Here is a 25,762-nt window from a genome sequence, read left to right as displayed (position 1 = left end):
GGAGGCGGTGCCCCAGCCGGAGGTGCAGGGCCGGACGCCGCCGCCCTCCGTCCTCCTCTTCACCCTCCAGCCGGTGGAGTTCAGCCGGGCCTCGCAGCTCAGGGTGAAGGAGTCGTACCGGAAGAACTGAGACCGGTCGGGGACGACCAGGAGGCCGGCGGAGGAAGAGAAGACCTGGAGGCCGGCTGCGGAACAGAAAAGAGTATTAAATGTAAATGTTTTACATACCAACAAACTCCTTCTTTTTTTACATACAAACCTACTTGTTTTTCTTTCTTTTTTTTACATAGGCTACTAAATTACTTCTTTAAAAAAAATGTTTTACATACTAACATACTACTTTTTCTATTTTTTTTAGATAATAACAGCTTCTTTTTTTACATACTAACATACTTCTTTTTCTATATTTTTTAACATAATAACATACTTAACTTTGTTTACATACATTTTTTTACATAACATACTTCTTTTTTTTTTACATAGAGCTTTTTACATACTAAATTACTTCTTTAAAAAAAATAGTTTACATACTAAAATCGTAACTTTTTTTACATATTTTTTTTTACATACTTTAAAATCATTTTTTCTTACATACTAACATTTCTTTTTCTATTTTTTTTACATACTAACATACTTTATTTAAAAAAAATGTTTTTAACACTAACATACTTTTAAAATTATTTTTGGTTTACAAACTTTTTTTTCTTTCTCTCTCGTTTTTGTTTTCTTCCAGCAAAAGAAGCGACGACACAAAGAGGAAGGAGAATAAACAAGAACCCAGATCAGCTCACCCATGAGCAGGCGGAGCGCAGTGAGCTGCATCCTGCATCACCGTGACGACCACATGACTGAGGAAACATCTGCAGGCCCAGAGCTGCTGCTGCTCCTCCTCCTCTTCCTCCCGCGATGTGTTAACTCAGCAGAACTCAGAACTGAAACCAACCTCAAGATAAATCTGTCTGCTTGTCATATAAATTAAATATAAAACAAACTTATTTCGGAATTAATTTGATTTTCATCGGTTTCAAAGCAGACTGATGACGGATTAAATACAATTAAAAGAAAGCAGGGCTCCAGACTGCGACCAAATGGTCGCATTTTGCGCCTAAAATTAGACACAGTGCGAGTAAATTTTTCATCAACTCGCGCATGCGCGACAAGTAAATTAGCAGATTTCTTTTTTTTGTTATTAAATATTTTTGTTGTTTACAAACTTGTTCTACACTTCAGCCCACTATAGTTAGCGGTAATGCCTGAATGACTGGTTTGCTAACCGACATTAACTCCAGAAGAAGAAGAAAGGAGACGAAAACCGAAGAAGAAGAAGGCTGGCCTGTGTGTGAGAGGGGGGGGGGGGGCTAATGTGTGAAAAGAGGCGCACCGCAGCGGAGACGCAACGAGGGCGAGGGCCGCAGAGGTCAGAGGTCAGAGGGGATCCTCACCACCGAGCGGCGTCCCCGTCCCCCGAGTTGAATCTCTGGGTCGACTCAGCCGACTCTCACATGTCTGCCCCTACAGACTGATGTTCACGGTAAACACATTCGATCTGGAGCGCGCGAGGGTTTTGATAACGTTAGCAGAAGGATTTAAGTGACAACATCCGGTTTTGCAAAGTTAGCGGAAAGAACCACGTGAAACAACATCTGTTTATCAAAATAAGATGTCGACAAATCATACACTAACATATAAAAGTAAACAATGAACTGATGTTGTATCTTTATAGATAGTTTCTGAGATTTAGCTTAAATTATGCTAACATTAAAAATGTTTACTGTACCAAGGAAGAGTTTATAAAAATTAGTCAGTCTTGTGTATGTTAAGAAAAGTCCTGTATATAGATTTCCCCAAGAGTTCCAGGAAATGAATGATGCAGATGTGTTCCATACATATCTGAAATCCCCTACAATAGCAATCAAACAATTTTAATGTATCAATTAGGAAATTTTTCAAAGTAAAAGTTCTAAATGTTTAAAGAAATCGGTAATTTCTTTAATGTTTGAGTTGCTTTATATATGTATTTCCTCATAGTCCTAGGCAATAATGCTACACAATAAATAGAATGCTTCAATCAACACCGTGATCGGTGATTGGTATTATCGGATCGGCAGATACTGATTTCAGTGATCGGTATTATCGGTGATCGGCAGATACTGATTTCAGTGATCGGTGATCGGCACCAAAACCTGATCGGTGCATCTCTAGAAACCAACAAATGTTTTGATTGGCCACATCGAAGTGCAACATGCACATGCTCAAGGTATGTTTTCTCTTCAAATATGTTTAAACTCAATACAGTAACTTCTGAAGAGTTCTCTGTTGTGAATGTTTTGCAGTTCATGAAGGCAAACAGGCATAAGATTGTATATTGTCAAATTATTTATCAGTAATACAGTAAAAATGATGGGAAAACTTTGCAAGTCGATTTATAGTGTGTCAGGGTTTTTCCTGCAGAGAAAATTTGGGCGCGCGCCTAAGCCGTTTTCCCGAGCGCCTATGACAAATCCCGAGCGCCTAAGGCAAAAAAAAGTCTGCGTTGAAAAAACAAAAAACAACTGTGTTCATCAGGTTCATGTCAGCGAATATGTTCTCAATAGTATGTTTCAAGGAGGTGTGCTCACCTGTGTGCGCGTATCACGGCAGAGCGGCCAGCTGCTGATCACGCACTCAATAGCTCGACTGCATGAATAGAAGGTGCGCGCATAGCGCGCAAAAAAATTTTTTGGGACCACCCAAGACCCATTTTGACCCAGGAAAAAGTGCGCCCCTAAATTTTCTGCTTGCGCCCCTAACATTTTAAGTTAGGAGCGACTGTGCTCCTAGTTAAAAAAGTTAGTCTGGAGCCCTGGAAAGTACAAATTAATGTCATTATTTAACCATGGAGCACTGAAATAAAATAAAATTTAAATAAAGTTCATTATTACTTTAGAGTAGTCGTGGATATAAACAAATAAAAACCATCCTATGTACCAACACTTTAAATTTAAATAAATAGTACATAGTTAAAGACAGACTATAGAGTAAAATAACTTCATGGCATTAGTTTAAATCTTAAAACTCTTAAAACTGAAATGACTATAACTCCACCGGATTGTGGCTCTAGATTTTAATTAATTGAAAATTAATTTAAAATGGTTAATAAAGAGAAACCTGATAAACTAAAATACTTTGCTTAACTTTTGTGTTTTTACACAGATTTGCAAAAGATAAATTTCAGAGAAAATATAATTGACACAAAAATATATTTATCTGACATTTATTGATGAAAACAGAGCGAGAGGAGCAGGTGGCCGGTCGCCATGGCAACCCAGAGGGTTGCGTAAGCAAAGAGACGCCGGCATGAACACCTTCTCCTGGGTGAAAGTCCTGTGTTTGTCCTGCAGTGTGAAGAAGAGCCGTAGAGCAGTCAATCATGGCCGCCTCTTAAAGGGCCGGTGTACCTGAAGCGCTGTGTAAACCACTCCCGAACATAGAGTTAAATAACTATCTTTGCATTTGATTATTGTTTATTCGAGAGTAGAAATATTGTAAACAAAAACATTTCACAATAACATGAAATGCATTATTATTTCTCTAATATTATAACATAAATCCATTTAATTTGTATAACCTTCAAAATAAAAGCACAGGATATAAAGGCGATCATGTGTCTTTCAAGCCGTCAGGGGCCGCATAAAATGACGCGGTGGGGCGCATTCGGGCCTCGGGCCTCGTGTTTGACACCTGTGCCCTTGAGCCATGAGAACAATTAAAACTATTACCATCCCCGTGACGACGCCTTATACTCAGTTCATCAACAAATAGGTTTCATGATAATAATATATATGTCCTGTGGTGGGTATACACTACCGTTCAAAAGTTTGGGATCACCCAGACAATTTCGTGTCTTCCATGAAAAATCACACTTTTATTTATCAAATGAATATAAAATATAGTCAAGACATTGACAAGGTTAGAAATAATGATTAATATTTGAAATATTAATTTTGTTCTACAAACTTCAAGCTCAAAGGAAGGCCAGTTGTATATCTTACATCACTAGCATAACTGTTTTCAGCTGTGCTAACATAATTGCATGGGTTTTCTAATCAGACATTAGTCTTCTAAGGCGATAACACAATGTACCATCAGAACACTGGAGTGATGATGAAATGGGCCTCTATACACCTCTGGAGACATGTCATTAGAAACCAGACGTTTCCACCTAGAAGACTCATTTACCACATTAACAATGTAGAGAGGGTATTTATGATTAATTTAATGTTATCTTGATTAAAAAAACAGTGCTTTTCTTTGAAAAATAAAGGCATTTCTAAGTGATCCCAAACTTTTGAACGGTAGTGTATATTTATATTATGTGTTCTTCCCTCATGCGATCAACATCTCGGAGTCCTCCGCCACATTTCCCAGATGAGAGTACGGATTATTCGCCATCGCCGGAAACCCGGCGGAGGAACGTGACCACGGGAGCCTGGCGCCCGGCCCGGGCGCGAGGGCGCCCGACGAGCGGCGGCCGCGGGAACCGGACGGCCGCGGCAGAGGAGCCGGTTCGCTGTGTCTGCGATTGGCTCTGTGGGCGGGGGAGGGGCCGCGGACCGGATTGCTGCTCTGGCGCACGAAGCTCCGCCTCCTGCCCGTGGCGTTTCTGGCAGCGGCCGCAGGAAGGGACGCCGACGCGTCGCCGTGGACGACGCGCGGCGCCTCGCGGTCCGTCCGGAGGATGGCGTCTTCTCTCTGGCCGAGCTTCAGCCTCAGCTCCTCCAGCTCCGCCCTCAGAACCTCGATGGCGGCGGGTCGCTCGTCTTCGCCGCCGACCCTAATGCTCACCAGCAGCTGCCGGGCCTCAGAGGAGCCGCTCGCCGCGCTGTGATTGGACGACGACGGGGAGCTCGGTGCCTCCGCTGCGGGAAAGAGATGTCAGTTACATCATGATATCGGCCATTTTGTATCTCGAAACAGTATATATATATATATACATACATATACGTATATATACATATATGTATGTATTTATATATATCGATATATATATAGATATACATACACGTATATATACATATATGTATGTATTTATATATATCGATATATATATAGATATACATACATATACGTATATATACATATACGTATATACATATATGTATGTATATCTATATATACATATATGTATGTATTTATATATATCGATATACAGGACTATCTCAGAAAATTAGAATATTGTGATAAAGTTCTTTATTTTCTGTAATGCAATTAAAAAAACAAAAATGTCATGCATTCTGGATTCATTACAAATCAACTGAAATATTGCAAGCCTTTTATTCTTTTAATATTGCCGATTATGGCTTACAGCTTAAGAAAACTCTAAAATCCTATCTCATAAAATTTGAATATTTCCTCAGACCAAGTAAAAAAAAGATTTATAACAGCAAAACAAAATCAAACATTTGAAAATGTGTTTCCAGGTGTTTCGAGTTAATTAGACGATTCAAGTGATTTGTTTAATACCCTACTAGTATACTTTTTCATGATATTCTAATATTTAGAAATAGGATATTTGAGTTTTCTTAAGCTGTAAGCCATAATCAGCAATATTAAAAGAATAAAAGGCTTGCAATATTTCAGTTGATTTGTAATGAATCCAGAATGCATGACATTTTTGTTTTTTTAATTGCATTACAGAAAATAAAGAACTTTATCACAATATTCTAATTTTCTGAGACAGTCCTGTATATATAGATATACATACATATACGTATATACATATATGTATGTATATCTATATATAGATATACATACGCATATACAGGGTGTCTACAGGAATAAACCAGTGAAATTTAAGACTTTTTAAGACCACGTCTAAATAAAATTTAAGACCTAATTTACGATGGAAATATACATTAATCTAAATTAATTAATTCAAAGTAAACACACTGATGTCTGTTCAAAATTAACAGTATGGTGTAATGCAAAAGGATAACACAAATGTCATTGCTGTTGTAAATTATATTTATTAATACATTTTCAGAACATTTAAGTCCCATGAACAAATGTCTCTAAAATTAAGTAAATATATTTTAAAAATACATGCAACATAGTTCCTTTTGAACAAAAAAATCCATAAAATAACAAATAACATTTCCAGCTGCTTTTAAAATGCAAATTCATTTACATAATAGAATGTATGTGTGTGTGTGTGTGTGTGAGTTCTCATGTCTCTATGTGATGGATGTTTGTGTCACAGGTTCATGTCTACTGCTGAGCTTTTGTGAATATACTAGGAAAACAATCCTTTTCAAACTGTATTAATATAAAAACTTCCAGTTGACATTTGGTCCATTCTCCTGGAAAAAAGAAAGAAAAAAGGCAGACATTAGCCAAACAAGTCACCACATCTCTTATGACACCACTTCAGATTAATGTCAGACTGGATCAATAGGAATGAATACTATTTTTACAAATTAAGCAACGTGAGCCATCCCTTGAGCCTAGTGAACACTATGTAGACATATTGACAGGTAAACACCACTCTACTTACTACCATTCTAAAACTATTTTTAATTAGTCTAATTAATGTGTAGTGCGCCTATGCATGTTATTAACTTGACACATGAGTAAAGCTAACTATATGAAACACATACTCATATACAAGAGGATAGTTAATACATATAATTATGTTAGACTTACTTTGAGGTGCTGAAGTAGGTCCTGGGCGGTGTCATGGCCCATGAGCTCCACAGGATCCTGACGGGACGTGGTCGTTTCACCAATAACGCACATGAAGTCCAGCTGTCTGCTCGCGGTGGTCTGGTCCAGAGTCTCGTGGAACAGAATGAAGAACACGGCGCCCTGTTGGACTTCGGTGATGAGCTCTTTGTTGCACGGCGCTGGATTTCCTCCAGTGACCTCCAGCGTTGTAGCGTTGACGTCGTTGCGGGCGGCGGAGCAGGAGCTAGCGGCGGAGCAGGAGCTAGCCCCGCGGGCTGCTGGCGGCCTTCGCTAGTCTCTGTGCTTCTTGCTCTGCACGTGAGATTCCACCGCTGGAAAGTCTCGCGACACACAACGCAGCTTCAGAAGCATTTCACCGACCGTGACCAGAAACACTCGTTCTTTTCAAGCCGTTGTTGAACTTGCATCCTGCCATGTTTTCTAAACTAGCCGATGCTTCACGTTGTAGGGGATGGGACCGAATACGCGGTGCTCACCCGTGTGCGCGCATCACGGCAGCTTCGATGCCGGCGCGCACATCGCTCTGTCGCGCGAGCCGAGAATTGTTTGCGGGGGGGGGGGGGGGGATTTCACCCTGTTATAGGGGAAACACGAGTTGATAAGCGTGTCTTCTTGTCTGATCAATACGCAACTGTGAGGTGCGCGAATGGACCGAGCGGCCAGCTGCTGATCACTCAACAGCCCATTTTGACCCAGGAAAACACCTGGACATGACACCCAAAAAATTTAAGACCAATCCAATCTGAATTTAAGACCATTTAAGACTTTTTAAGGCCTTATTTTTAGGAAAAGCAATTTAAGACTTTTTAAGACTTTTTAAGGACCCGCGGACACCCTGCATACAGGACTGTCTCAGAAAATTAGAATATTGTGATAAAGTTCTTTATTTTCCGTAATGCAATTAAAAAAACAAAAATGTCATGCATTCTGGATTCATTACAAATCAACTGAAATATTGCAAGCCTTTTATTCTTTTAATATTGCTGATTATGGCTTACAGCTTAAGAAAACTCTAAAATCCTATCTCATAAAATTTGAATATTTCCTCAGACCAAGTAAAAAAAAAGATTTATAACAGCTGAGTGTTTGTCAAGGCTCAGGAAACCCTTGCAGGTGTTTCGAGTTAATTAGACAATTCAAGTGATTTGTTTAATACCCTACTAGTATACTTTTTCATGATATTCTAATATTTAGAGATAGGATATTTGAGTTTTCTTAAGCTGTAAGCCATAATCAGCAATAAATCAGAATAAAAGGCTTGCAATATTTCAGTTGATTTGTAATGAATCCAGAATGCATGACATTTTTGTTTTTTTAATTGCATTACAGAAAATAAAGAACTTCATCACAATATTCTAATTTTCTGAGACAGTCCTGTATATATCTATATATAGATTTGTATATATATATATATATATACATACATATATATATATTAGTGCTGTGAAAAATAACGCGTTAACTCAGTTAATTCAATTACAGGTTTAACTAGTTTTTGTTTTTTAACGCATTTAACGCATGCGCAGAATGAGCTTCCAATCCGTCTGTTGTTGGTCGTCGGGACGAAAAAAAAGTCACTTGCAAAATGAGCTTCCAATCCACCACTTCAATCTGAACTCTGTCCGCTCTCATGCAGACGGTCTGTTCATCGGTAATGATCCTTCCGCAGGTTCACCTCCGGAAACCTTGTTATGACTTCTACTTCCTGTAGATCAGGGTCTCAACACGTCGATCGCGACCTGCCAGTCGATCGCGGCGTAGTGTCGGTAGATCGCATGACATTAAAGAGATTGGCCCGCCCCCTGACATGCTCTCTAGAGCACGTCTTTGTTCTTTTATTAAACTAAACGTCTGTTGTTGATCGTATCTCCACAGCAGCATGTCATTTCTGTCTCTTCGCGTTGCGTTAACACTTATCGATCTCCGTCTGGCGCACCACAGAGCTCCGTGCGCGCGCATCGGGACCGAGCAAAACAAAAGTCACTTGTCAATCTGTCCACCTTTAGATTGTATCATGGTGGAGTTAATGGTTGACAAACAAGAGACAAATGTTCTGTTTAACCCTCCTGTTACCTTTACATTTACTAACATATTTTACCCTCGGGGTCAATTTGACCCCAGCAATTAAAACCTCCAGAAAATTATTAGAATTAATATTGCTTCCCAAGTTTAAGTGTGAGGTACTTTATGTTTGTTTGTTGACTACCTAAATAGCCCTTTAAATAAATAAAAAAGTTGATATTTGTTATATGTTTGACACAGTGAAAAACAGCCTGGGGTTAAAGTGACCCCAAAGAACACCGACATTAAACATTGAATGGGGTCAAATTGACCCCAAAGAACACCGACATTAAACATTGAATGGGGTCAAATTGACCCGAAAGGTAACAGGAGGGTTAAACATTCTGTTTAGGATGAAGATGTGTTAATGTTCCATATGGAAGAAAACTGCTAAATAACTGCTGAGTTGCAGCACCATTGTATAGAAGAATGTAGAAATGTATTTATCCGTCTTTTGTCATAAATCTCTATGTTCTCACAAAATATACCGAGAATATCGGTAATATGTGATTAATCATGATTAATCCACAAAAACCTGTGATTAACCCGATTAAAATTTGTAATCGTTTCACAGCCCTAATATATATCCATCCATCCATGATCAATACCGCTTCATCCTCATTAGGGTCGCGGGTATATATATATGTATACTTAATATATATATATATACGTTTACTTCATAAATATACATATATATTAAGTATACATATATGTGTATGTGTCCTGCTCTGTTATTGTATCGTATATATTATAGATATTCCCCTTACTTGCATTAATACTCATAACTTAATCCTAATCTTTTTAACACTCCTTGAACATTAAAACTCGGCAGATTTATTTGTTTTTGTCCAAAGACGATATTGTCTTCATGTTTATTGACTGACCAGATTTTCTGAACCTCTTCCGCAGAACAACGATGATTCCGCCCGCGGCCACGAGAAGCAGAGTGGTCCCCACGGCGACGCCGGCGGTCAGGACGCACGACTTCCTCCTCACGACTGAAATGAGATAAAGAATCAAGGAAACACGACTTAATATGGAACATACATTCTGAGAAATATGATATAACAATTTAATCAGTTCACTGATTTGCTGTCACGTGACTCAATCACGATTTCACTGAGATGTTATGTTCTTTTGTTAAAGCAAACGTTTTATTCAGATTACATTTGAAATGAAACGTGTAGAATAACATATTTTGGATGAAATAATAAAAAATTTAAAGTTAATTGTAAGCTGTTTTTATTATCTAACACATTGCTGGAAAGATTTTTTTTTTATCACGATAATGATAAAACGATAAAAGATGCTTTTTATTCTTCGGAGGGTGAAACAAAGCTGCAGCTACCTGGCAGGAGAACCTCCACCTCCCTGGTCTGGTTGATATCCCTCTGGTGAACTCTGCAGGTGACCCTGTGATGAAACAGTTGCTTTTTTCAGGAGGCGGAGCTACAACCACCAGGGTATGCACTGGTGTGTTGCACACAGTGATTAGAATACGTGTCTTTACCTTTCCAGAGGAAATATTCTGCACACTACACACACCTGAATGTGTGGCAACGAAACAACTGACTGCTTCAGTTCTAAAGTGACAACAACAACAACAACACTTGAACCAGTTGTGCGACTTTCTACATCATAATAGTTTATTTGAGAAATTTCAATCAGGATTTAGAAAACACCACCGAGACATGACAGGGTTAGGACTCCTCTCTGTACTGGTCTAGTTAGACCTTAGTCCTGATAGAGGACTCCTCTCTGTACTGGTCTAGTTAGACCTTAGTCCTGATGGAGGACTCCTCTCTGTTCTGGTCTAGTTAGACCTTAGTCCTGATAGAGGACTCATCTCTGTACTGGTCTTGTTAGACCTTAGTGCTGATAGAGGACTCCTCTCTGTTCTGGTCTAGTTAGACCTTGGTCCTGATAGAGGACTCATCTCTGTCCTGGTCTTGTTAGACCTTAGTCCTGATAGAGGACTCCTCTCTGTCCTGGTCTTATTAGACCTTAGTCCTGATAGAGGACTCCTCTCTGTCCTGGTCTTATTAGACCTTAGTCCTGATAGAGGTCTCCTCTCTGTTCTGGTCTAGTTAGACCTTAGTCCTGATAGAGGACTCCTCTCTGTTCTGGTCTAGTTAGACCTTAGTCCTGATAGAGGACTCCTCTCTGTCCTGGTCTTGTTAGACCTTAGTCCTGATAGAGGACTCCTCTCTGTTCTGGTCTAGTTAGACCTTAGTCCTGATAGAGGACTCCTCTCTGTTCTGGTCTAGTTAGACCTTAGTCCTGATAGAGGACTCATCTCTGTACTGGTCTAGTTAGACCTTAGTCCTGATAGAGGACTCCTCTCTGTACTGGTCTTGTTAGACCTTAGTGCTGATAGAGGACTCATCTCTGTCCTGGTCTTATTAGACCTTAGTCCTGATAGAGGTCTCCTCTCTGTTCTGGTCTAGTTAGACCTTAGTCCTGATAGAGGACTCCTCTCTGTTCTGGTCTAGTTAGACCTTAGTCCTGATAGAGGACTCCTCTCTGTCCTGGTCTTGTTAGACCTTAGTCCTGATAGAGGACTCATCTCTGTACTGGTCTAGTTAGACCTTAGTGCTGCTAGAGGACTCCTCTCTGTACTGGTCTTGTTAGACCTTAGTGCTGATAGAGGACTCATCTCTGTACTGGTCTAGTTAGACCTTAGTGCTGATAGAGGACTCCTCTCTGTACTGGTCTTGTTAGACCTTAGTCCTGATAGAGGACTCCTCTCTGTCCTGGTCTAGTTAGACCTTAGTGCTGATAGAGGACTCCTCTCTGTCCTGGTCTTGTTAGACCTTAGTCCTGATAGAGGACTCCTCTCTGTACTGGTCTAGTTAGACCTTAGTGCTGATAGAGGACTCCTCTCTGTACTGGTCTAGTTAGACCTTAGTGCTGATAGAGGACTCCTCTCTGTACTGGTCTAGTTAGACCTTAGTGCTGATAGAGGACTCCTCTCTGTCCTGGTCTTGTTAGACCTTAGTGCTGATAGAGGACTCCTCTCTGTCCTGGTCTAGTTAGACCTTAGTGCTGATAGAGGACTCCTCTCTGTACTGGTCTTGTTAGACCTTAGTGCTGATAGAGGACTCCTCTCTGTACTGGTCTTGTTAGACCTTTGTCCTGATAGAGGACTCCTCTCTGTCCTGGTCTAGTTAGACCTTAGTGCTGATAGAGGACTCCTCTCTGTCCTGGTCTTGTTAGACCTTAGTGCTGATAGAGGACTCCTCTCTGTACTGGTCTAGTTAGACCTTAGTGCTGATAGAGGACTCCTCTCTGTCCTGGTCTAGTTAGACCTTAGTGCTGATAGAGGACTCCTCTCTGTACTGGTCTTGTTAGACCTTAGTCCTGATAGAGGACTCCTCTCTGTCCTGGTCTTGTTAGACCTTAGTGCTGATAGAGGACTCCTCTCTGTCCTGGTCTTGTTAGACCTTAGTCCTGATAGAGGACTCCTCTCTGTCCTGGTCTTGTTAGACCTTAGTCCTGATAGAGGACTCCTCTCTGTACTGGTCTTGTTAGACCTTAGTGCTGATAGAGGACTCCTCTCTGTACTGGTCTTGTTAGACCTTAGTGCTGATAGAGGACTCCTCTCTGTACTGGTCTTGTTAGACCTTAGTGCTGATAGAGGACTCCTCTCTGTACTGGTCTTGTTAGACCTTAGTGCTGATAGAGGACTCCTCTCTGTACTGGTCTTGTTAGACCTTGGTGCTGATAGAGGACTCCTCTCTGTACTGGTCTTGTTAGACCTTAGTGCTGATAGAGGACTCCTCTCTGTACTGGTCTTGTTAGACCTTAGTCCTGATAGAGGACTCCTCTCTGTACTGGTCTAGTTAGACCTTAGTCCTGATAGAGGACTCCTCTCTGTACTGGTCTAGTTAGACCTTAGTGCTGATAGAGGACTCCTCTCTGTACTGGTCTTGTTAGACCTTAGTCCTGATAGAGGACTCCTCTCTGTACTGGTCTAGTTAGACCTTAGTGCTGATAGAGGACTCCTCTCTGTACTGGTCTAGTTAGACCTTCGTGCTGATAGAGGACTCCTCTCTGTACTGGTCTAGGTAGACCTTAGTGCTGATAGAGGACTCCTCTCTGTACTGGTCTTGTTAGACCTTGGAGCTGATAGAGGACTCGTCTCTGTACTGGTCTTGTTAGACCTTAGTGCTGATAGAGGACTCATCTCTGTACTGGTCTTGTTAGACCTTAGTGCTGATAGAGGACTCCTCTCTGTACTGGTCTTGTTAGACCTTAGTGCTGATAGAGGACTCCTCTCTGTACTGGTCTTGTTAGACCTTAGTCCTGATAGAGGACTCATCTCTGTACTGGTCTTGTTAGACCTTGGTCCTGATAGAGGACTCCTCTCTGTACTGGTCTTGTTAGACCTTAGTGCTGATAGAGGACTCATCTCTGTACTGGTCTTGTTAGACCTTAGTCCTGATAGAGGACTCCTCTCTGTCCTGGTCTTGTTAGACCTTAGTCCTGATAGAGGACTCCTCTCTGTCCTGGTCTAGTTAGACCTTGGTGCTGATAGAGGACTCCTCTCTGTCCTGGTCTTGTTAGACCTTGGTCTGATAGAGGACTCCTCTCTGTACTGGTCTAGTTAGACCTTAGTGCTGATAGAGGACTCCTCTCTGTCCTGGTCTAGTTAGACCTTAGTGCTGATAGAGGACTCCTCTCTGTCCTGGTCTTGTTAGACCTTGGTGCTGATAGAGGACTCCTCTCTGTCCTGGTCTAGTTAGACCTTAGTGCTGATAGAGGACTCCTCTCTGTCCTGGTCTTGTTAGACCTTAGTGCTGATAGAGGACTCCTCTCTGTCCTGGTCTAGTTAGACCTTAGTGCTGATAGAGGACTCCTCTCTGTCCTGGTCTTGTTAGACCTTAGTCCTGATAGAGGACTCCTCTCTGTCCTGGTCTAGTTAGACCTTAGTGCTGATAGAGGACTCCTCTCTGTCCTGGTCTTGTTAGACCTTAGTCCTGATAGAGGACTCCTCTCTGTCCTGGTCTTGTTAGACCTTAGTCCTGATAGAGGACTCCTCTCTGTCCTGGTCTTGTTAGACCTTAGTCCTGATAGAGGACTCCTCTCTGTCCTGGTCTTGTTAGACCTTGGTCCTGATAGAGGACTCCTCCCTGTCCTGGACTTGCTAGACCTTAGTCTGATAGAGGACTCCTCTCTGTACTGGTCTTGTTAGACCTTAGTGCTGATAGAGGACTCCTCTCTGTACTGGTCTTGTTAGACCTTAGTGCTGATAGAGGACTCCTCTCTGTCCTGGTCTTGTTAGACCTTAGTGCTGATAGAGGACTCCTCTCTGTCCTGGTCTAGTTAGACCTTAGTGCTGATAGAGGACTCCTCTCTGTCCTGGTCTTGTTAGACCTTGGTGCTGATAGAGGACTCCTCTCTGTCCTGGTCTTGTTAGACCTTGGTGCTGATAGAGGACTCCTCTCTGTCCTGGTCTTGTTAGACCTTGGTCCTGATAGAGGACTCCTCTCTGTTCTGGTCTAGTTAGACCTTAGTCCTGATAGAGGACTCCTCTCTGTCCTGGTCTAGTTAGACCTTAGTGCTGATAGAGGACTCCTCTCTGTACTGGTCTAGTTAGACCTTGGTCCTGATAGAGGACTCCTCTCTGTACTGGTCTTGTTAGACCTTAGTGCTGATAGAGGACTCCTCTCTGTACTGGTCTAGTTAGACCTTGGTGCTGTTAGAGGACTCCTCTCTGTACTGGTCTTGTTAGACCTTGGTCCTGATAGAGGACTCCTCTCTGTGCTGGTGTAGTTAGACGTTTGTGCTGATACAGGACTCCTCTCTGTACTGGTCTTGTTAGTACTTTGCGCTGATAGAGGACTCCTCTCTGTACTGGTCTTGTTAGACCTTAGTCCTGATAGAGGACTCCTCTCTGTACTGGTCTAGTTAGACCTTAGTGCTGATAGAGGACTCCTCTCTGTACTGGTCTAGTTAGACCTTAGTGCTGATAGAGGACTCCTCTCTGTACTGGTCTTGTTAGACCTTAGTGCTGATAGAGGACTCCTCTCTGTCCTGGTCTAGTTAGACCTTAGTGCTGATAGAGGACTCCTCTCTGTCCTGGTCTTGTTAGACCTTAGTGCTGATAGAGGACTCCTCTCTGTCCTGGTCTTGTTAGACCTTAGTCCTGATAGAGGACTCCTCTCTGTACTGGTCTAGTTAGACCTTAGTGCTGATAGAGGACTCCTCTCTGTCCTGGTCTTGTTAGACCTTAGTGCTGATAGAGGACTCCTCTCTGTACTGGTCTAGTTAGACCTTAGTGCTGATAGAGGACTCCTCTCTGTCCTGGTCTAGTTAGACCTTAGTGCTGATAGAGGACTCCTCTCTGTACTGGTCTTGTTAGACCTTAGTGCTGATAGAGGACTCCTCTCTGTCCTGGTCTAGTTAGACCTTAGTGCTGATAGAGGACTCCTCTCTGTCCTGGTCTTGTTAGACCTTAGTCCTGATAGAGGACTCCTCTCTGTCCTGGTCTTGTTAGACCTTAGTGCTGATAGAGGACTCCTCTCTGTCCTGGTCTTGTTAGACCTTAGTGCTGATAGAGGACTCCTCTCTGTACTGGTCTTGTTAGACCTTAGTGCTGATAGAGGACTCCTCTCTGTACTGGTCTTGTTAGACCTTAGTGCTGATAGAGGACTCCTCTCTGTACTGGTCTTGTTAGACCTTAGTGCTGATAGAGGACTCCTCTCTGTACTGGTCTTGTTAGACCTTAGTGCTGATAGAGGACTCCTCTCTGTACTGGTCTTGTTAGACCTTAGTGCTGATAGAGGACTCCTCTCTGTACTGGTCTTGTTAGACCTTAGTGCTGATAGAGGACTCCTCTCTGTACTGGTCTTGTTAGACCTTGGTGCTGATAGAGGACTCCTCTCTGTACTGGTCTAGTTAGACCTTAGTCCTGATAGAGGACTCCTCTCTGTACTGGTCTTGTTAGACCTTAGTCCTGATAGAGGACTCATCTCTGTACTGGTCTAGTTAGACCTTAGTGCTGATAGAGGACTCCTCTCTGTACTGGTCTTGTTAGACCTTAGTGCTGATAGAGGACTCCTCTCTGTACTGGTCTAGTTAGACCTTAGTCCTGATAGAGGACTCCTCTCTGTACTGGTCTTGTTAGACCTTAGTGCTGATAGAGGACTCCTCTCTGTACTGGTCTTGGTAGACCTTAGTCCTGATAGAGGACTCCTCTCTGTACTGGTCTTGTTAGACCTTAGTGCTGATAGAGGACTCCTCTCTGTACTGGTCTTGTTAGACCTTAGTGCTGATAGAGGACTCCTCTCTGTACTGGTCTTGTTAGACCTTAGTCCTGATAGAGGACTCCTCTCTGTACTGGTCTTGTTAGACCTTGGTCCTGATAGAGGACTCCTCTCTGTACTGGTCTTGTTAGACCTTGGTCTGATAGAGGACTCATCTCTGTACTGGTCTTGTTAGACCTTAGTCCTGATAGAGGACTCCTCTCTGTACTGGTCTTGTTAGACCTTGGTGCTGATAGAGGACTCATCTCTGTACTGGTCTTGTTAGACCTTGGTCTGATAGAGGACTCCTCTCTGTCCTGGTCTAGTTAGACCTTGGTCCTGATAGAGGACTCCTCTCTGTCCTGGTCTTGTTAGACCTTGGTGCTGATAGAGGACTCCTCTCTGTCCTGGTCTTGTTAGACCTTAGTCCTGATAGAGGACTCCTCTCTGTACTGGTCTTGTTAGACCTTAGTGCTGATAGAGGACTCCTCTCTGTACTGGTCTAGTTAGACCTTAGTGCTGATAGAGGACTCCTCTCTGTACTGGTCTTGTTAGACCTTAGTCCTGATAGAGGACTCCTCTCTGTCCTGGTCTTGTTAGACCTTAGTGCTGATAGAGGACTCCTCTCTGTCCTGGTCTTGTTAGACCTTAGTGCTGATAGAGGACTCCTCTCTGTCCTGGTCTTGTTAGACCTTAGTCCTGATAGAGGACTCCTCTGTCCTGGTCTTGTTAGACCTTGGTCTGATAGAGGACTCCTCTCTGTGCTGGTCTTGTTAGACCTTAGTGCTGATAGAGGACTCCTCTCTGTACTGGTCTTGTTAGACCTTAGTGCTGATAGAGGACTCCTCTCTGTCCTGGTCTTGTTAGACCTTAGTCCTGATAGAGGACTCCTCTCTGTCCTGGTCTAGTTAGACCTTAGTGCTGATAGAGGACTCATCTCTGTCCTGGTCTTGTTAGACCTTAGTGCTGATAGAGGACTCCTCTCTGTCCTGGTCTTGTTAGACCTTGGTGCTGATAGAGGACTCCTCTCTGTACTGGTCTTGTTAGACCTTAGTGCTGATAGAGGACTCCTCTCTGTACTGGTCTTGTTAGACCTTAGTGCTGATAGAGGACTCCTCTCTGTCCTGGTCTTGTTAGACCTTAGTGCTGATAGAGGACTCCTCTCTGTACTGGTCTTGTTAGACCTTGGTGCTGATAGAGGACTCCTCTCTGTACTGGTCTTGTTAGACCTTGGTGCTGATAGAGGACTCCTCTCTGTACTGGTCTTGTTAGACCTTGGAGCTGATAGAGGACTCCTCTCTGTACTGGTCTTGTTAGACCTTAGTCCTGATAGAGGACTCCTCTCTGTACTGGTCTTGTTAGACCTTGGAGCTGATAGAGGACTCCTCTCTGTACTGGTCTTGTTAGACCTTGGAGCTGATAGAGGACTCGTCTCTGTACTGGTCTTGTTAGACCTTAGTGCTGATAGAGGACTCGTCTCTGTACTGGTCTTGTTAGACCTTAGTGCTGATAGAGGACTCCTCTCTGTACTGGTCTTGTTAGACCTTGGTCCTGATAGAGGACTCCTCTCTGTACTGGACTAGTTAGACCTTGGTGCTGATAGAGGACTCCTCTCTGTACTGGTCTTGTTAGACCTTGGTGCTGATAGAGGACTCCTCTCTGTACTGGTCTTGTTAGACCTTGGTGCTGATAGAGGACTCCTCTCTGTACTGGTCTTGTTAGACCTTAGTGCTGATAGAGGACTCCTCTCTGTACTGGTCTTGTTAGACCTTGGTGCTGATAGAGGACTCCTCTCTGTACTGGTCTTGTTAGACCTTAGTGCTGATAGAGGACTCCTCTCTGTACTGGTCTTGTTAGACCTTGGTCCTGATAGAGGACTCCTCTCTGTACTGGTCTTGTTAGACCTTGGTCCTGATAGAGGACTCCTCTCTGTACTGGTCTTGTTAGACCTTGGTGCTGATAGAGGACTCCTCTCTGTACTGGTCTTGTTAGACCTTGGTCCTGATAGAGGACTCCTCTCTGTACTGGTCTTGTTAGACCTTGGTCCTGTTAGTGGACTCCTCTCTCTACTGGTCTTGTTAGACCTTGGTGCTGATAGAGGACTCCTCTCTGTACTGGTCTTGTTAGACCTTGGTGCTGATAGAGGACTCCTCTCAGTACTGGTCTTGTTAGACCTTGGTCCTGATAGAGGACTCCTCTCTGTACTGGTCTTGTTAGACCTTAGTGCTGATAGAGCACTCCTCTCTGTACTGGTCGTGTTAGACCTTGGTCCTGATAGAGGACTCCTCTCTGTACTGGTCTTGTTAGACCTTGGTGCTGATAGAGGACTCCTCTCTGTACTGGTCTTGTTAGACCTTGGTGCTGATAGAGGACTCCTCTCTGTCCTGGTCTTGTTAGACCTTGGTGCTGATAGAGGACTCCTCTCTGTCCTGGTCTTGTTAGACCTTAGTGCTGATAGAGGACTCCTCTCTGTCCTGGTCTTGTTAGACCTTGGTGCTGATAGAGGACTCCTCTGTACTGGTCTAGTTAGACCTTGGTGCTGATAGAGGACTCCTCTCTGTACTGGTCTTGTTAGACCTTGGTGCTGATAGAGGACTCCTCTCTGTCCTGGTCTTGTTAGACCTTGGTCCTGATAGAGGACTCCTCTCTGTCCTGGTCTTGTTAGACCTTAGTGCTGATAAAGGACTCCTCTCTGTCCTGGTCTTGTTAGACCTTGGTGCTGATAGAGGACTCCTCTCTGTCCTGGTCTTGTTAGACCTTAGTGCTGATAGAGGACTCCTCTGTCCTGGTCTTGTTAGACCTTAGTGCTGCTAGAGGACTCCTCTCTGTCCTGGTCTTGTTAGACCTTAGTGCTGATAGAGGACTCCTCTGTCCTGGTCTTGTTAGACCTTAGTGCTGATAGAGGACTCCTCTCTGTCCTGGTCTTGTTAGACCTTAGTGCTGATAGAGGACTCCTCTCTGTCCTGGTCTTGTTAGACCTTAGTCCTGATAGAGGACCTCTCTGTCCTGGTCTTGTTAGACCTTAGTCCTGATAGAGGACTCCTCTCTGTACTGGTCTTGTTAGACCTTAGTGCTGATAGAGGACTCCTCTCTGTACTGGTCTTGTTAGACCTTAGTGCTGATAGAGGACTCCTCTCTGTACTGGTCTTGTTAGACCTTGGTGCTGATAGAGGACTCCTCTCTGTACTGGTCTTGTTAGACCTTAGTGCTGATAGAGGACTCCTCTCTGTACTGGTCTTGTTAGACCTTAGTGCTGATAGAGGACTCCTCTCTGTCCTGGTCTTGTTAGACCTTAGTCCTGATAGAGGACTCCTCTCTGTACTGGTCTTGTTAGACCTTAGTGCTGATAGAGGACTCCTCTCTGTACTGGTCTTGTTAGACCTTAGTGCTGATAGAGGACTCATCTCTGTCCTGGTCTTGTTAGACCTTAGTGCTGATAGAGGACTCCTCTCTGTCCTGGTCTTGTTAGACCTTAGTGCTGATAGAGGACTCCTCTCTGTCCTGGTCTTGTTAGACCTTAGTGCTGATAGAGGACTCCTCTCTGTCCTGGTCTTGTTAGACCTTAGTCCTGATAGAGGACTCCTCTCTGTCCTGGTCTTGTTAGACCTTAGTCCTGATAGAGGACTCCTCTCTGTCCTGGTCTTGTTAGACCTTAGTCCTGATAGAGGACTCCTCTCTGTACTGGTCTTGTTAGACCTTAGTGCTGATAGAGGACTCCTCTCTGTACTGGTCTTGTTAGACCTTAGTCCTGATAGAGGACTCCTCTCTGTACTGGTCTAGTTAGACCTTAGTGCTGATAGAGGACTCCTCTCTGTACTGGTCTTGTTAGACCTTAGTGCTGATAGAGGACTCCTCTCTGTACTGGTCTAGTTAGACCTTAGTGCTGATAGAGGACTCCTCTCTGTCCTGGTCTAGTTAGACCTTAGTGCTGATAGAGGACTCCTCTCTGTCCTGGTCTTGTTAGACCTTAGTCCTGATAGAGGACTCCTCTCTGTCCTGGTCTAGTTAGACCTTAGTGCTGATAGAGGACTCCTCTCTGTACTGGTCTTGTTAGACCTTAGTGCTGATAGAGGACTCCTCTCTGTACTGGTCTTGTTAGACCTTAGTCCTGATAGAGGACTCCTCTCTGTCCTGGTCTAGTTAGACCTTAGTGCTGATAGAGGACTCCTCTCTGTCCTGGTCTTGTTAGACCTTAGTGCTGATAGAGGACTCCTCTCTGTACTGGTCTTGTTAGACCTTAGTGCTGATAGAGGACTCCTCTCTGTACTGGTCTAGTTAGACCTTAGTGCTGATAGAGGACTCCTCTCTGTCCTGGTCTTGTTAGACCTTAGTGCTGATAGAGGACTCCTCTCTGTCCTGGTCTTGTTAGACCTTAGTGCTGATAGAGGACTCCTCTCTGTCCTGGTCTTGTTAGACCTTAGTGCTGATAGAGGACTCCTCTCTGTCCTGGTCTTGTTAGACCTTAGTCCTGATAGAGGACTCCTCTCTGTACTGGTCTTGTTAGACCTTAGTGCTGATAGAGGACTCCTCTCTGTACTGGTCTTGTTAGACCTTAGTGCTGATAGAGGACTCCTCTCTGTACTGGTCTTGTTAGACCTTAGTGCTGATAGAGGACTCCTCTCTGTACTGGTCTTGTTAGACCTTAGTGCTGATAGAGGACTCCTCTCTGTACTGGTCTTGTTAGACCTTAGTGCTGATAGAGGACTCCTCTCTGTACTGGTCTTGTTAGACCTTAGTGCTGATAGAGGACTCCTCTCTGTACTGGTCTTGTTAGACCTTGGTGCTGATAGAGGACTCCTCTCTGTACTGGTCTTGTTAGACCTTAGTCCTGATAGAGGACTAACTCTGTACTGGTCTAGTTAGACCTTAGTGCTGATAGAGGACTCCTCTCTGTACTGGTCTTGTTAGACCTTAGTCCTGATAGAGGACTCCTCTCTGTACTGGTCTAGTTAGACCTTAGTCCTGATAGAGGACTCCTCTCTGTACTGGTCTAGTTAGACCTTAGTGCTGATAGAGGACTCCTCTCTGTACTGGTCTTGTTAGACCTTAGTCCTGATAGAGGACTCCTCTCTGTACTGGTCTTGTTAGACCTTAGTGCTGATAGAGGACTCCTCTCTGTACTGGTCTTGTTAGACCTTAGTGCTGATAGAGGACTCATCTCTGTACTGGTCTTGTTAGACCTTAGTCCTGATAGAGGACTCCTCTCTGTACTGGTCTTGTTAGACCTTAGTGCTGATAGAGGACTCCTCTCTGTACTGGTCTTGTTAGACCTTAGTGCTGATAGAGGACTCATCTCTGTACTGGTCTTGTTAGACCTTAGTGCTGATAGAGGACTCCTCTCTGTACTGGTCTTGTTAGACCTTAGTGCTGATAGAGGACTCCTCTCTGTACTGGTCTTGTTAGACCTTAGTCCTGATAGAGGACTCCTCTCTGTCCTGGTCTTGTTAGACCTTAGTCCTGATAGAGGACTCCTCTCTGTACTGGTCTTGTTAGACCTTAGTGCTGATAGAGGACTCCTCTCTGTACTGGTCTTGTTAGACCTTAGTCCTGATAGAGGACTCCTCTCTGTACTGGTCTTGTTAGACCTTAGTCCTGATAGAGGACTCCTCTCTGTCCTGGTCTAGTTAGACCTTAGTGCTGATAGAGGACTCCTCTCTGTCCTGGTCTTGTTAGACCTTAGTCCTGATAGAGGACTCCTCTCTGTCCTGGTCTAGTTAGACCTTAGTGCTGATAGAGGACTCCTCTCTGTCCTGGTCTTGTTAGACCTTAGTGCTGATAGAGGACTCCTCTCTGTCCTGGTCTAGTTAGACCTTAGTGCTGATAGAGGACTCCTCTCTGTACTGGTCTTGTTAGACCTTAGTGCTGATAGAGGACTCCTCTCTGTCCTGGTCTTGTTAGACCTTAGTGCTGATAGAGGACTCCTCTCTGTCCTGGTCTTGTTAGACCTTAGTGCTGATAGAGGACTCCTCTCTGTCCTGGTCTTGTTAGACCTTAGTCCTGATAGAGGACTCCTCTCTGTCCTGGTCTAGTTAGACCTTAGTGCTGATAGAGGACTCCTCTCTGTCCTGGTCTTGTTAGACCTTAGTCCTGATAGAGGACTCCTCTCTGTCCTGGTCTTGTTAGACCTTAGTCCTGATAGAGGACTCCTCTCTGTCCTGGTCTTGTTAGACCTTAGTCCTGATAGAGGACTCCTCTCTGTACTGGTCTTGTTAGACCTTAGTGCTGATAGAGGACTCCTCTCTGTACTGGTCTTGTTAGACCTTAGTGCTGATAGAGGACTCCTCTCTGTACTGGTCTTGTTAGACCTTAGTGCTGATAGAGGACTCCTCTCTGTACTGGTCTTGTTAGACCTTAGTGCTGATAGAGGACTCCTCTCTGTACTGGTCTTGTTAGACCTTGGTGCTGATAGAGGACTCCTCTCTGTACTGGTCTTGTTAGACCTTAGTCCTGATAGAGGACTCCTCTCTGTACTGGTCTTGTTAGACCTTAGTCCTGATAGAGGACTCATCTCTGTACTGGTCTAGTTAGACCTTAGTGCTGATAGAGGACTCCTCTCTGTACTGGTCTTGTTAGACCTTAGTCCTGATAGAGGACTCCTCTCTGTACTGGTCTTGTTAGACCTTAGTCCTGATAGAGGACTCCTCTCTGTACTGGTCTAGTTAGACCTTAGTCCTGATAGAGGACTCCTCTCTGTACTGGTCTAGTTAGACCTTAGTGCTGATAGAGGACTCCTCTCTGTACTGGTCTTGTTAGACCTTAGTGCTGATAGAGGACTCCTCTCTGTACTGGTCTTGTTAGACCTTAGTGCTGATAGAGGACTCATCTCTGTACTGGTCTTGTTAGACCTTAGTGCTGATAGAGGACTCCTCTCTGTACTGGTCTTGTTAGACCTTAGTGCTGATAGAGGACTCCTCTCTGTACTGGTCTTGTTAGACCTTAGTCCTGATAGAGGACTCATCTCTGTACTGGTCTAGTTAGACCTTAGTCCTGATAGAGGACTCCTCTCTGTACTGGTCTTGTTAGACCTTAGTGCTGATAGAGGACTCATCTCTGTACTGGTCCTGTTAGACCTTAGTCCTGATAGAGGACTCCTCTCTGTCCTGGTCTTGTTAGACCTTAGTCCTGATAGAAGACTCATCTCTGTACTGGTCTAGTTAGACCTTAGTCCTGATAGAGGACTCCTCTCTGTACTGGTCTAGTTAGACCTTAGTCCTGATAGAGGACTCCTCTCTGTACTGGTCTAGTTAGACCTTAGTCCTGATAGAGGACTCCTCTCTGTACTGGTCTTGTTAGACCTTAGTCCTGATAGAGGACTCCTCTCTGTACTGGTCTTGTTAGACCTTAGTGCTGATAGAGGACTCATCTCTGTACTGGTCTAGTTAGACCTTAGTCCTGATAAACGACTCCTCTCTGTACTGGTCTTGTTAGACCTTAGTGCTGATAGAGGACTCCTCTCTGTCCTGGTCTAGTTAGACCTTAGTGCTGATAGAGGACTCATCTCTGTACTGGTCTTGTTAGACCTTAGTCCTGATAAAGGACTCCTCTCTGTACTGGTCTAGTTAGACCTTAGTGCTGATAGAGGACTCCTCTCTGTCCTGGTCTTGTTAGACCTTAGTCCTGATAAAGGACTCCTCTCTGTACTGGTCCTGTTAGACCTTAGTGCTGATAGAGGACTCCTCTCTGTCCTGGTCTTGTTAGACCTTAGTCCTGATAGAGGACTCCTCTCTGTCCTGGTCTTGTTAGACCTTAGTCCTGATAAAGGACTCCTCTCTGTACTGGTCCTGTTAGAACTTAGTGCTGATAGAGGACTCCTCTCTGTCCTGGTCTTGTTAGACCTTAGTGCTGATAGAGGACTCCTCTCTGTCCTGGTCTTGTTAGACCTTAGTCCTGATAGAGGACTCCTCTCTGTTTTGGTCTTGTTAGACCTTAGTCCAGATAAAGGACTCCTCTCTGTCCTGGTCTTGTTAGACCTTAGTGCTGATAAAGGACTCCTCTCTGTCCTGGTCTTGTTAGACCTTAGTGCTGATAGATGACTCCTCTCTGTCATGGTCTTGTTAGACCTTAGTCCAGATAAAGGACTCCTCTCTGTACTGGTCTTGTTAGACCTTAGTCCTGATAGAGGACTCCTCTCTGTACTGGTCTTGTTAGACCTTAGTGCTGATAGAGGACTCCTCTCTGTACTGGTCTTGTTAGACCTTAGTGCTGATAGAGGACTCATCTCTGTACTGGTCTTGTTAGACCTTAGTCCTGATAGAGGAATCCTCTCTGTACTGGTCTTGTTAGACCTTAGTGCTGATAGAGGACTCCTCTCTGTACTGGTCTTGTTAGACCTTAGTGCTGATAGAGGACTCCTCTCTGTACTGGTCTTGTTAGACCTTAGTCCTGATAGAGGACTCCTCTCTGTACTGGTCTAGTTAGACCTTAGTCCTGATAGAGGACTCCTCTCTGTACTGGTCTTGTTAGACCTTAGTGCTGATAGAGGACTCATCTCTGTACTGGTCTTGTTAGACCTTAGTGCTGATAGAGGACTCCTCTCTGTCCTGGTCCTGTTAGACCTTAGTGCTGCATTCGACACCATTGATCATGACATCCTGTTACAGAGACTGGAGCAGTCGATTGGCATTTCAGGCACGGCACTAATTTGGTTTAAATCCTATTTATCAGATCGATCTCAGTTTGTATTTGTAAACGATGACGCCTCGATAACCACCAACGTTAATCACGGAGTTCCACAAGGTTCTGTGCTTGGACCAATTTTTTTTACCTTATACATGCTTCCTTTGGGCAATATTATCAGGAAACACTCCATAAACTTTCATTGCTATGCAGATGATACTCAACTATATTTATCGATAAAACCAGAGGAGAGCAACCAACTCGGTAAAGTTCAAGCACGTCTTAAAGACATAAAAACATGGATGACCTGCAACTTCTTGATGTTAAACTCAGACAAAACCGAAGTAATTTTACTCTGAGCGCCTCAGAGATCAATGATCTGGTGATGTGGTTTCTGTTGACGGCATTGCCCTAGCATCCAACACCACTGTAAAGAATCTTGGCGTTATCTTTGATCGGGTCCTTTAACTCCACGTAAAGCAAATCTCAAGGACTGCATTCTTTCATCTACGTCATATTTAAACAATCAGGCACATCTTGTCTCAAAAAGATGCAGAAAAATTGGTTCACGCGTTCGTTACTTCGAGACTGGATTACTGCAACTCCTCATAATCAGGCTGCTCTAACAAATCTCTTAAGTCAACTCCTTATTATCAGGCTGCTCTATAAGTCTCTAAAGTCAACTCCTTATTATCAGGCTGCTCTATAAGTCTCTTAAGTCAACTCCTTATTATCAGGCTGCTCTATAAGTCTCTTAGGTCAACTCCTTATTATCAGGCTGCTCTATAAGTCTCTTTGGTCAACTCCTTATTATCAGGCTGCTCTATAAGTCTCGATAGTCAACTCCTTATTATCAGGCTGCTCTATAAGTCTCTTATGTCAACTCCTTATTATCAGGCTGCTCTATAAGTCTCTTAGGTCAACTCCTTATTATCAGGCTGCTCTATAAGTCTCTTAAGTCAACTCCTTATTATCAGGCTGCTCTATAAGTCTCTTAAGTCAACTCCTTATTATCAGGCTGCTCTATAAGTCTCTTAGGTCAACTCCTTATTATCAGGCTGCTCTATAAGTCTCTTTGGTCAACTCCTTATTATCAGGCTGCTCTATAAGTCTCT

At 43.7% G+C, this 25,762-nt stretch overlaps 2 protein-coding genes across 2 annotated transcripts in view; both read right to left on the bottom strand.

Annotated features, from left to right (window-relative positions):
* The window catches only part of LOC130212237 (low affinity immunoglobulin gamma Fc region receptor III-A-like), a 4,261-nt gene extending 3,450 nt beyond the window's left edge, over window positions 1-811 (bottom strand). The window contains exons 1-2 of the mRNA XM_056443431.1: window positions 792-811; window positions 1-185 (exon numbers count right to left, since the gene is read on the bottom strand). The exon at window positions 1-185 is cut by the window's left edge and continues 109 nt beyond it. Of these exons, the coding sequence (XP_056299406.1) occupies window positions 1-185; window positions 792-795 (189 nt within the window). The 5' untranslated portion in view covers window positions 796-811. The remainder of the gene's footprint in view (window positions 186-791) is intronic.
* A 2,426-nt stretch (window positions 812-3,237) lies between these two features.
* Window positions 3,238-25,762, bottom strand: part of LOC130212221 (butyrophilin subfamily 1 member A1-like) — a 29,929-nt gene continuing 7,404 nt past the window's right edge. The window contains exons 4-6 of the mRNA XM_056443406.1: window positions 10,133-10,197; window positions 9,669-9,782; window positions 3,238-4,898 (exon numbers count right to left, since the gene is read on the bottom strand). Of these exons, the coding sequence (XP_056299381.1) occupies window positions 4,366-4,898; window positions 9,669-9,782; window positions 10,133-10,197 (712 nt within the window). The 3' untranslated portion in view covers window positions 3,238-4,365. The remainder of the gene's footprint in view (window positions 4,899-9,668; window positions 9,783-10,132; window positions 10,198-25,762) is intronic.

The sequence above is a fragment of the Pseudoliparis swirei genome, chromosome 21 (genome assembly GCF_029220125.1).
Source record: "Pseudoliparis swirei isolate HS2019 ecotype Mariana Trench chromosome 21, NWPU_hadal_v1, whole genome shotgun sequence".
Classification (NCBI taxonomy): domain Eukaryota; kingdom Metazoa; phylum Chordata; class Actinopteri; order Perciformes; family Liparidae; genus Pseudoliparis; species Pseudoliparis swirei.
This window is presented reverse-complemented; position numbering and strand designations above follow the sequence as displayed.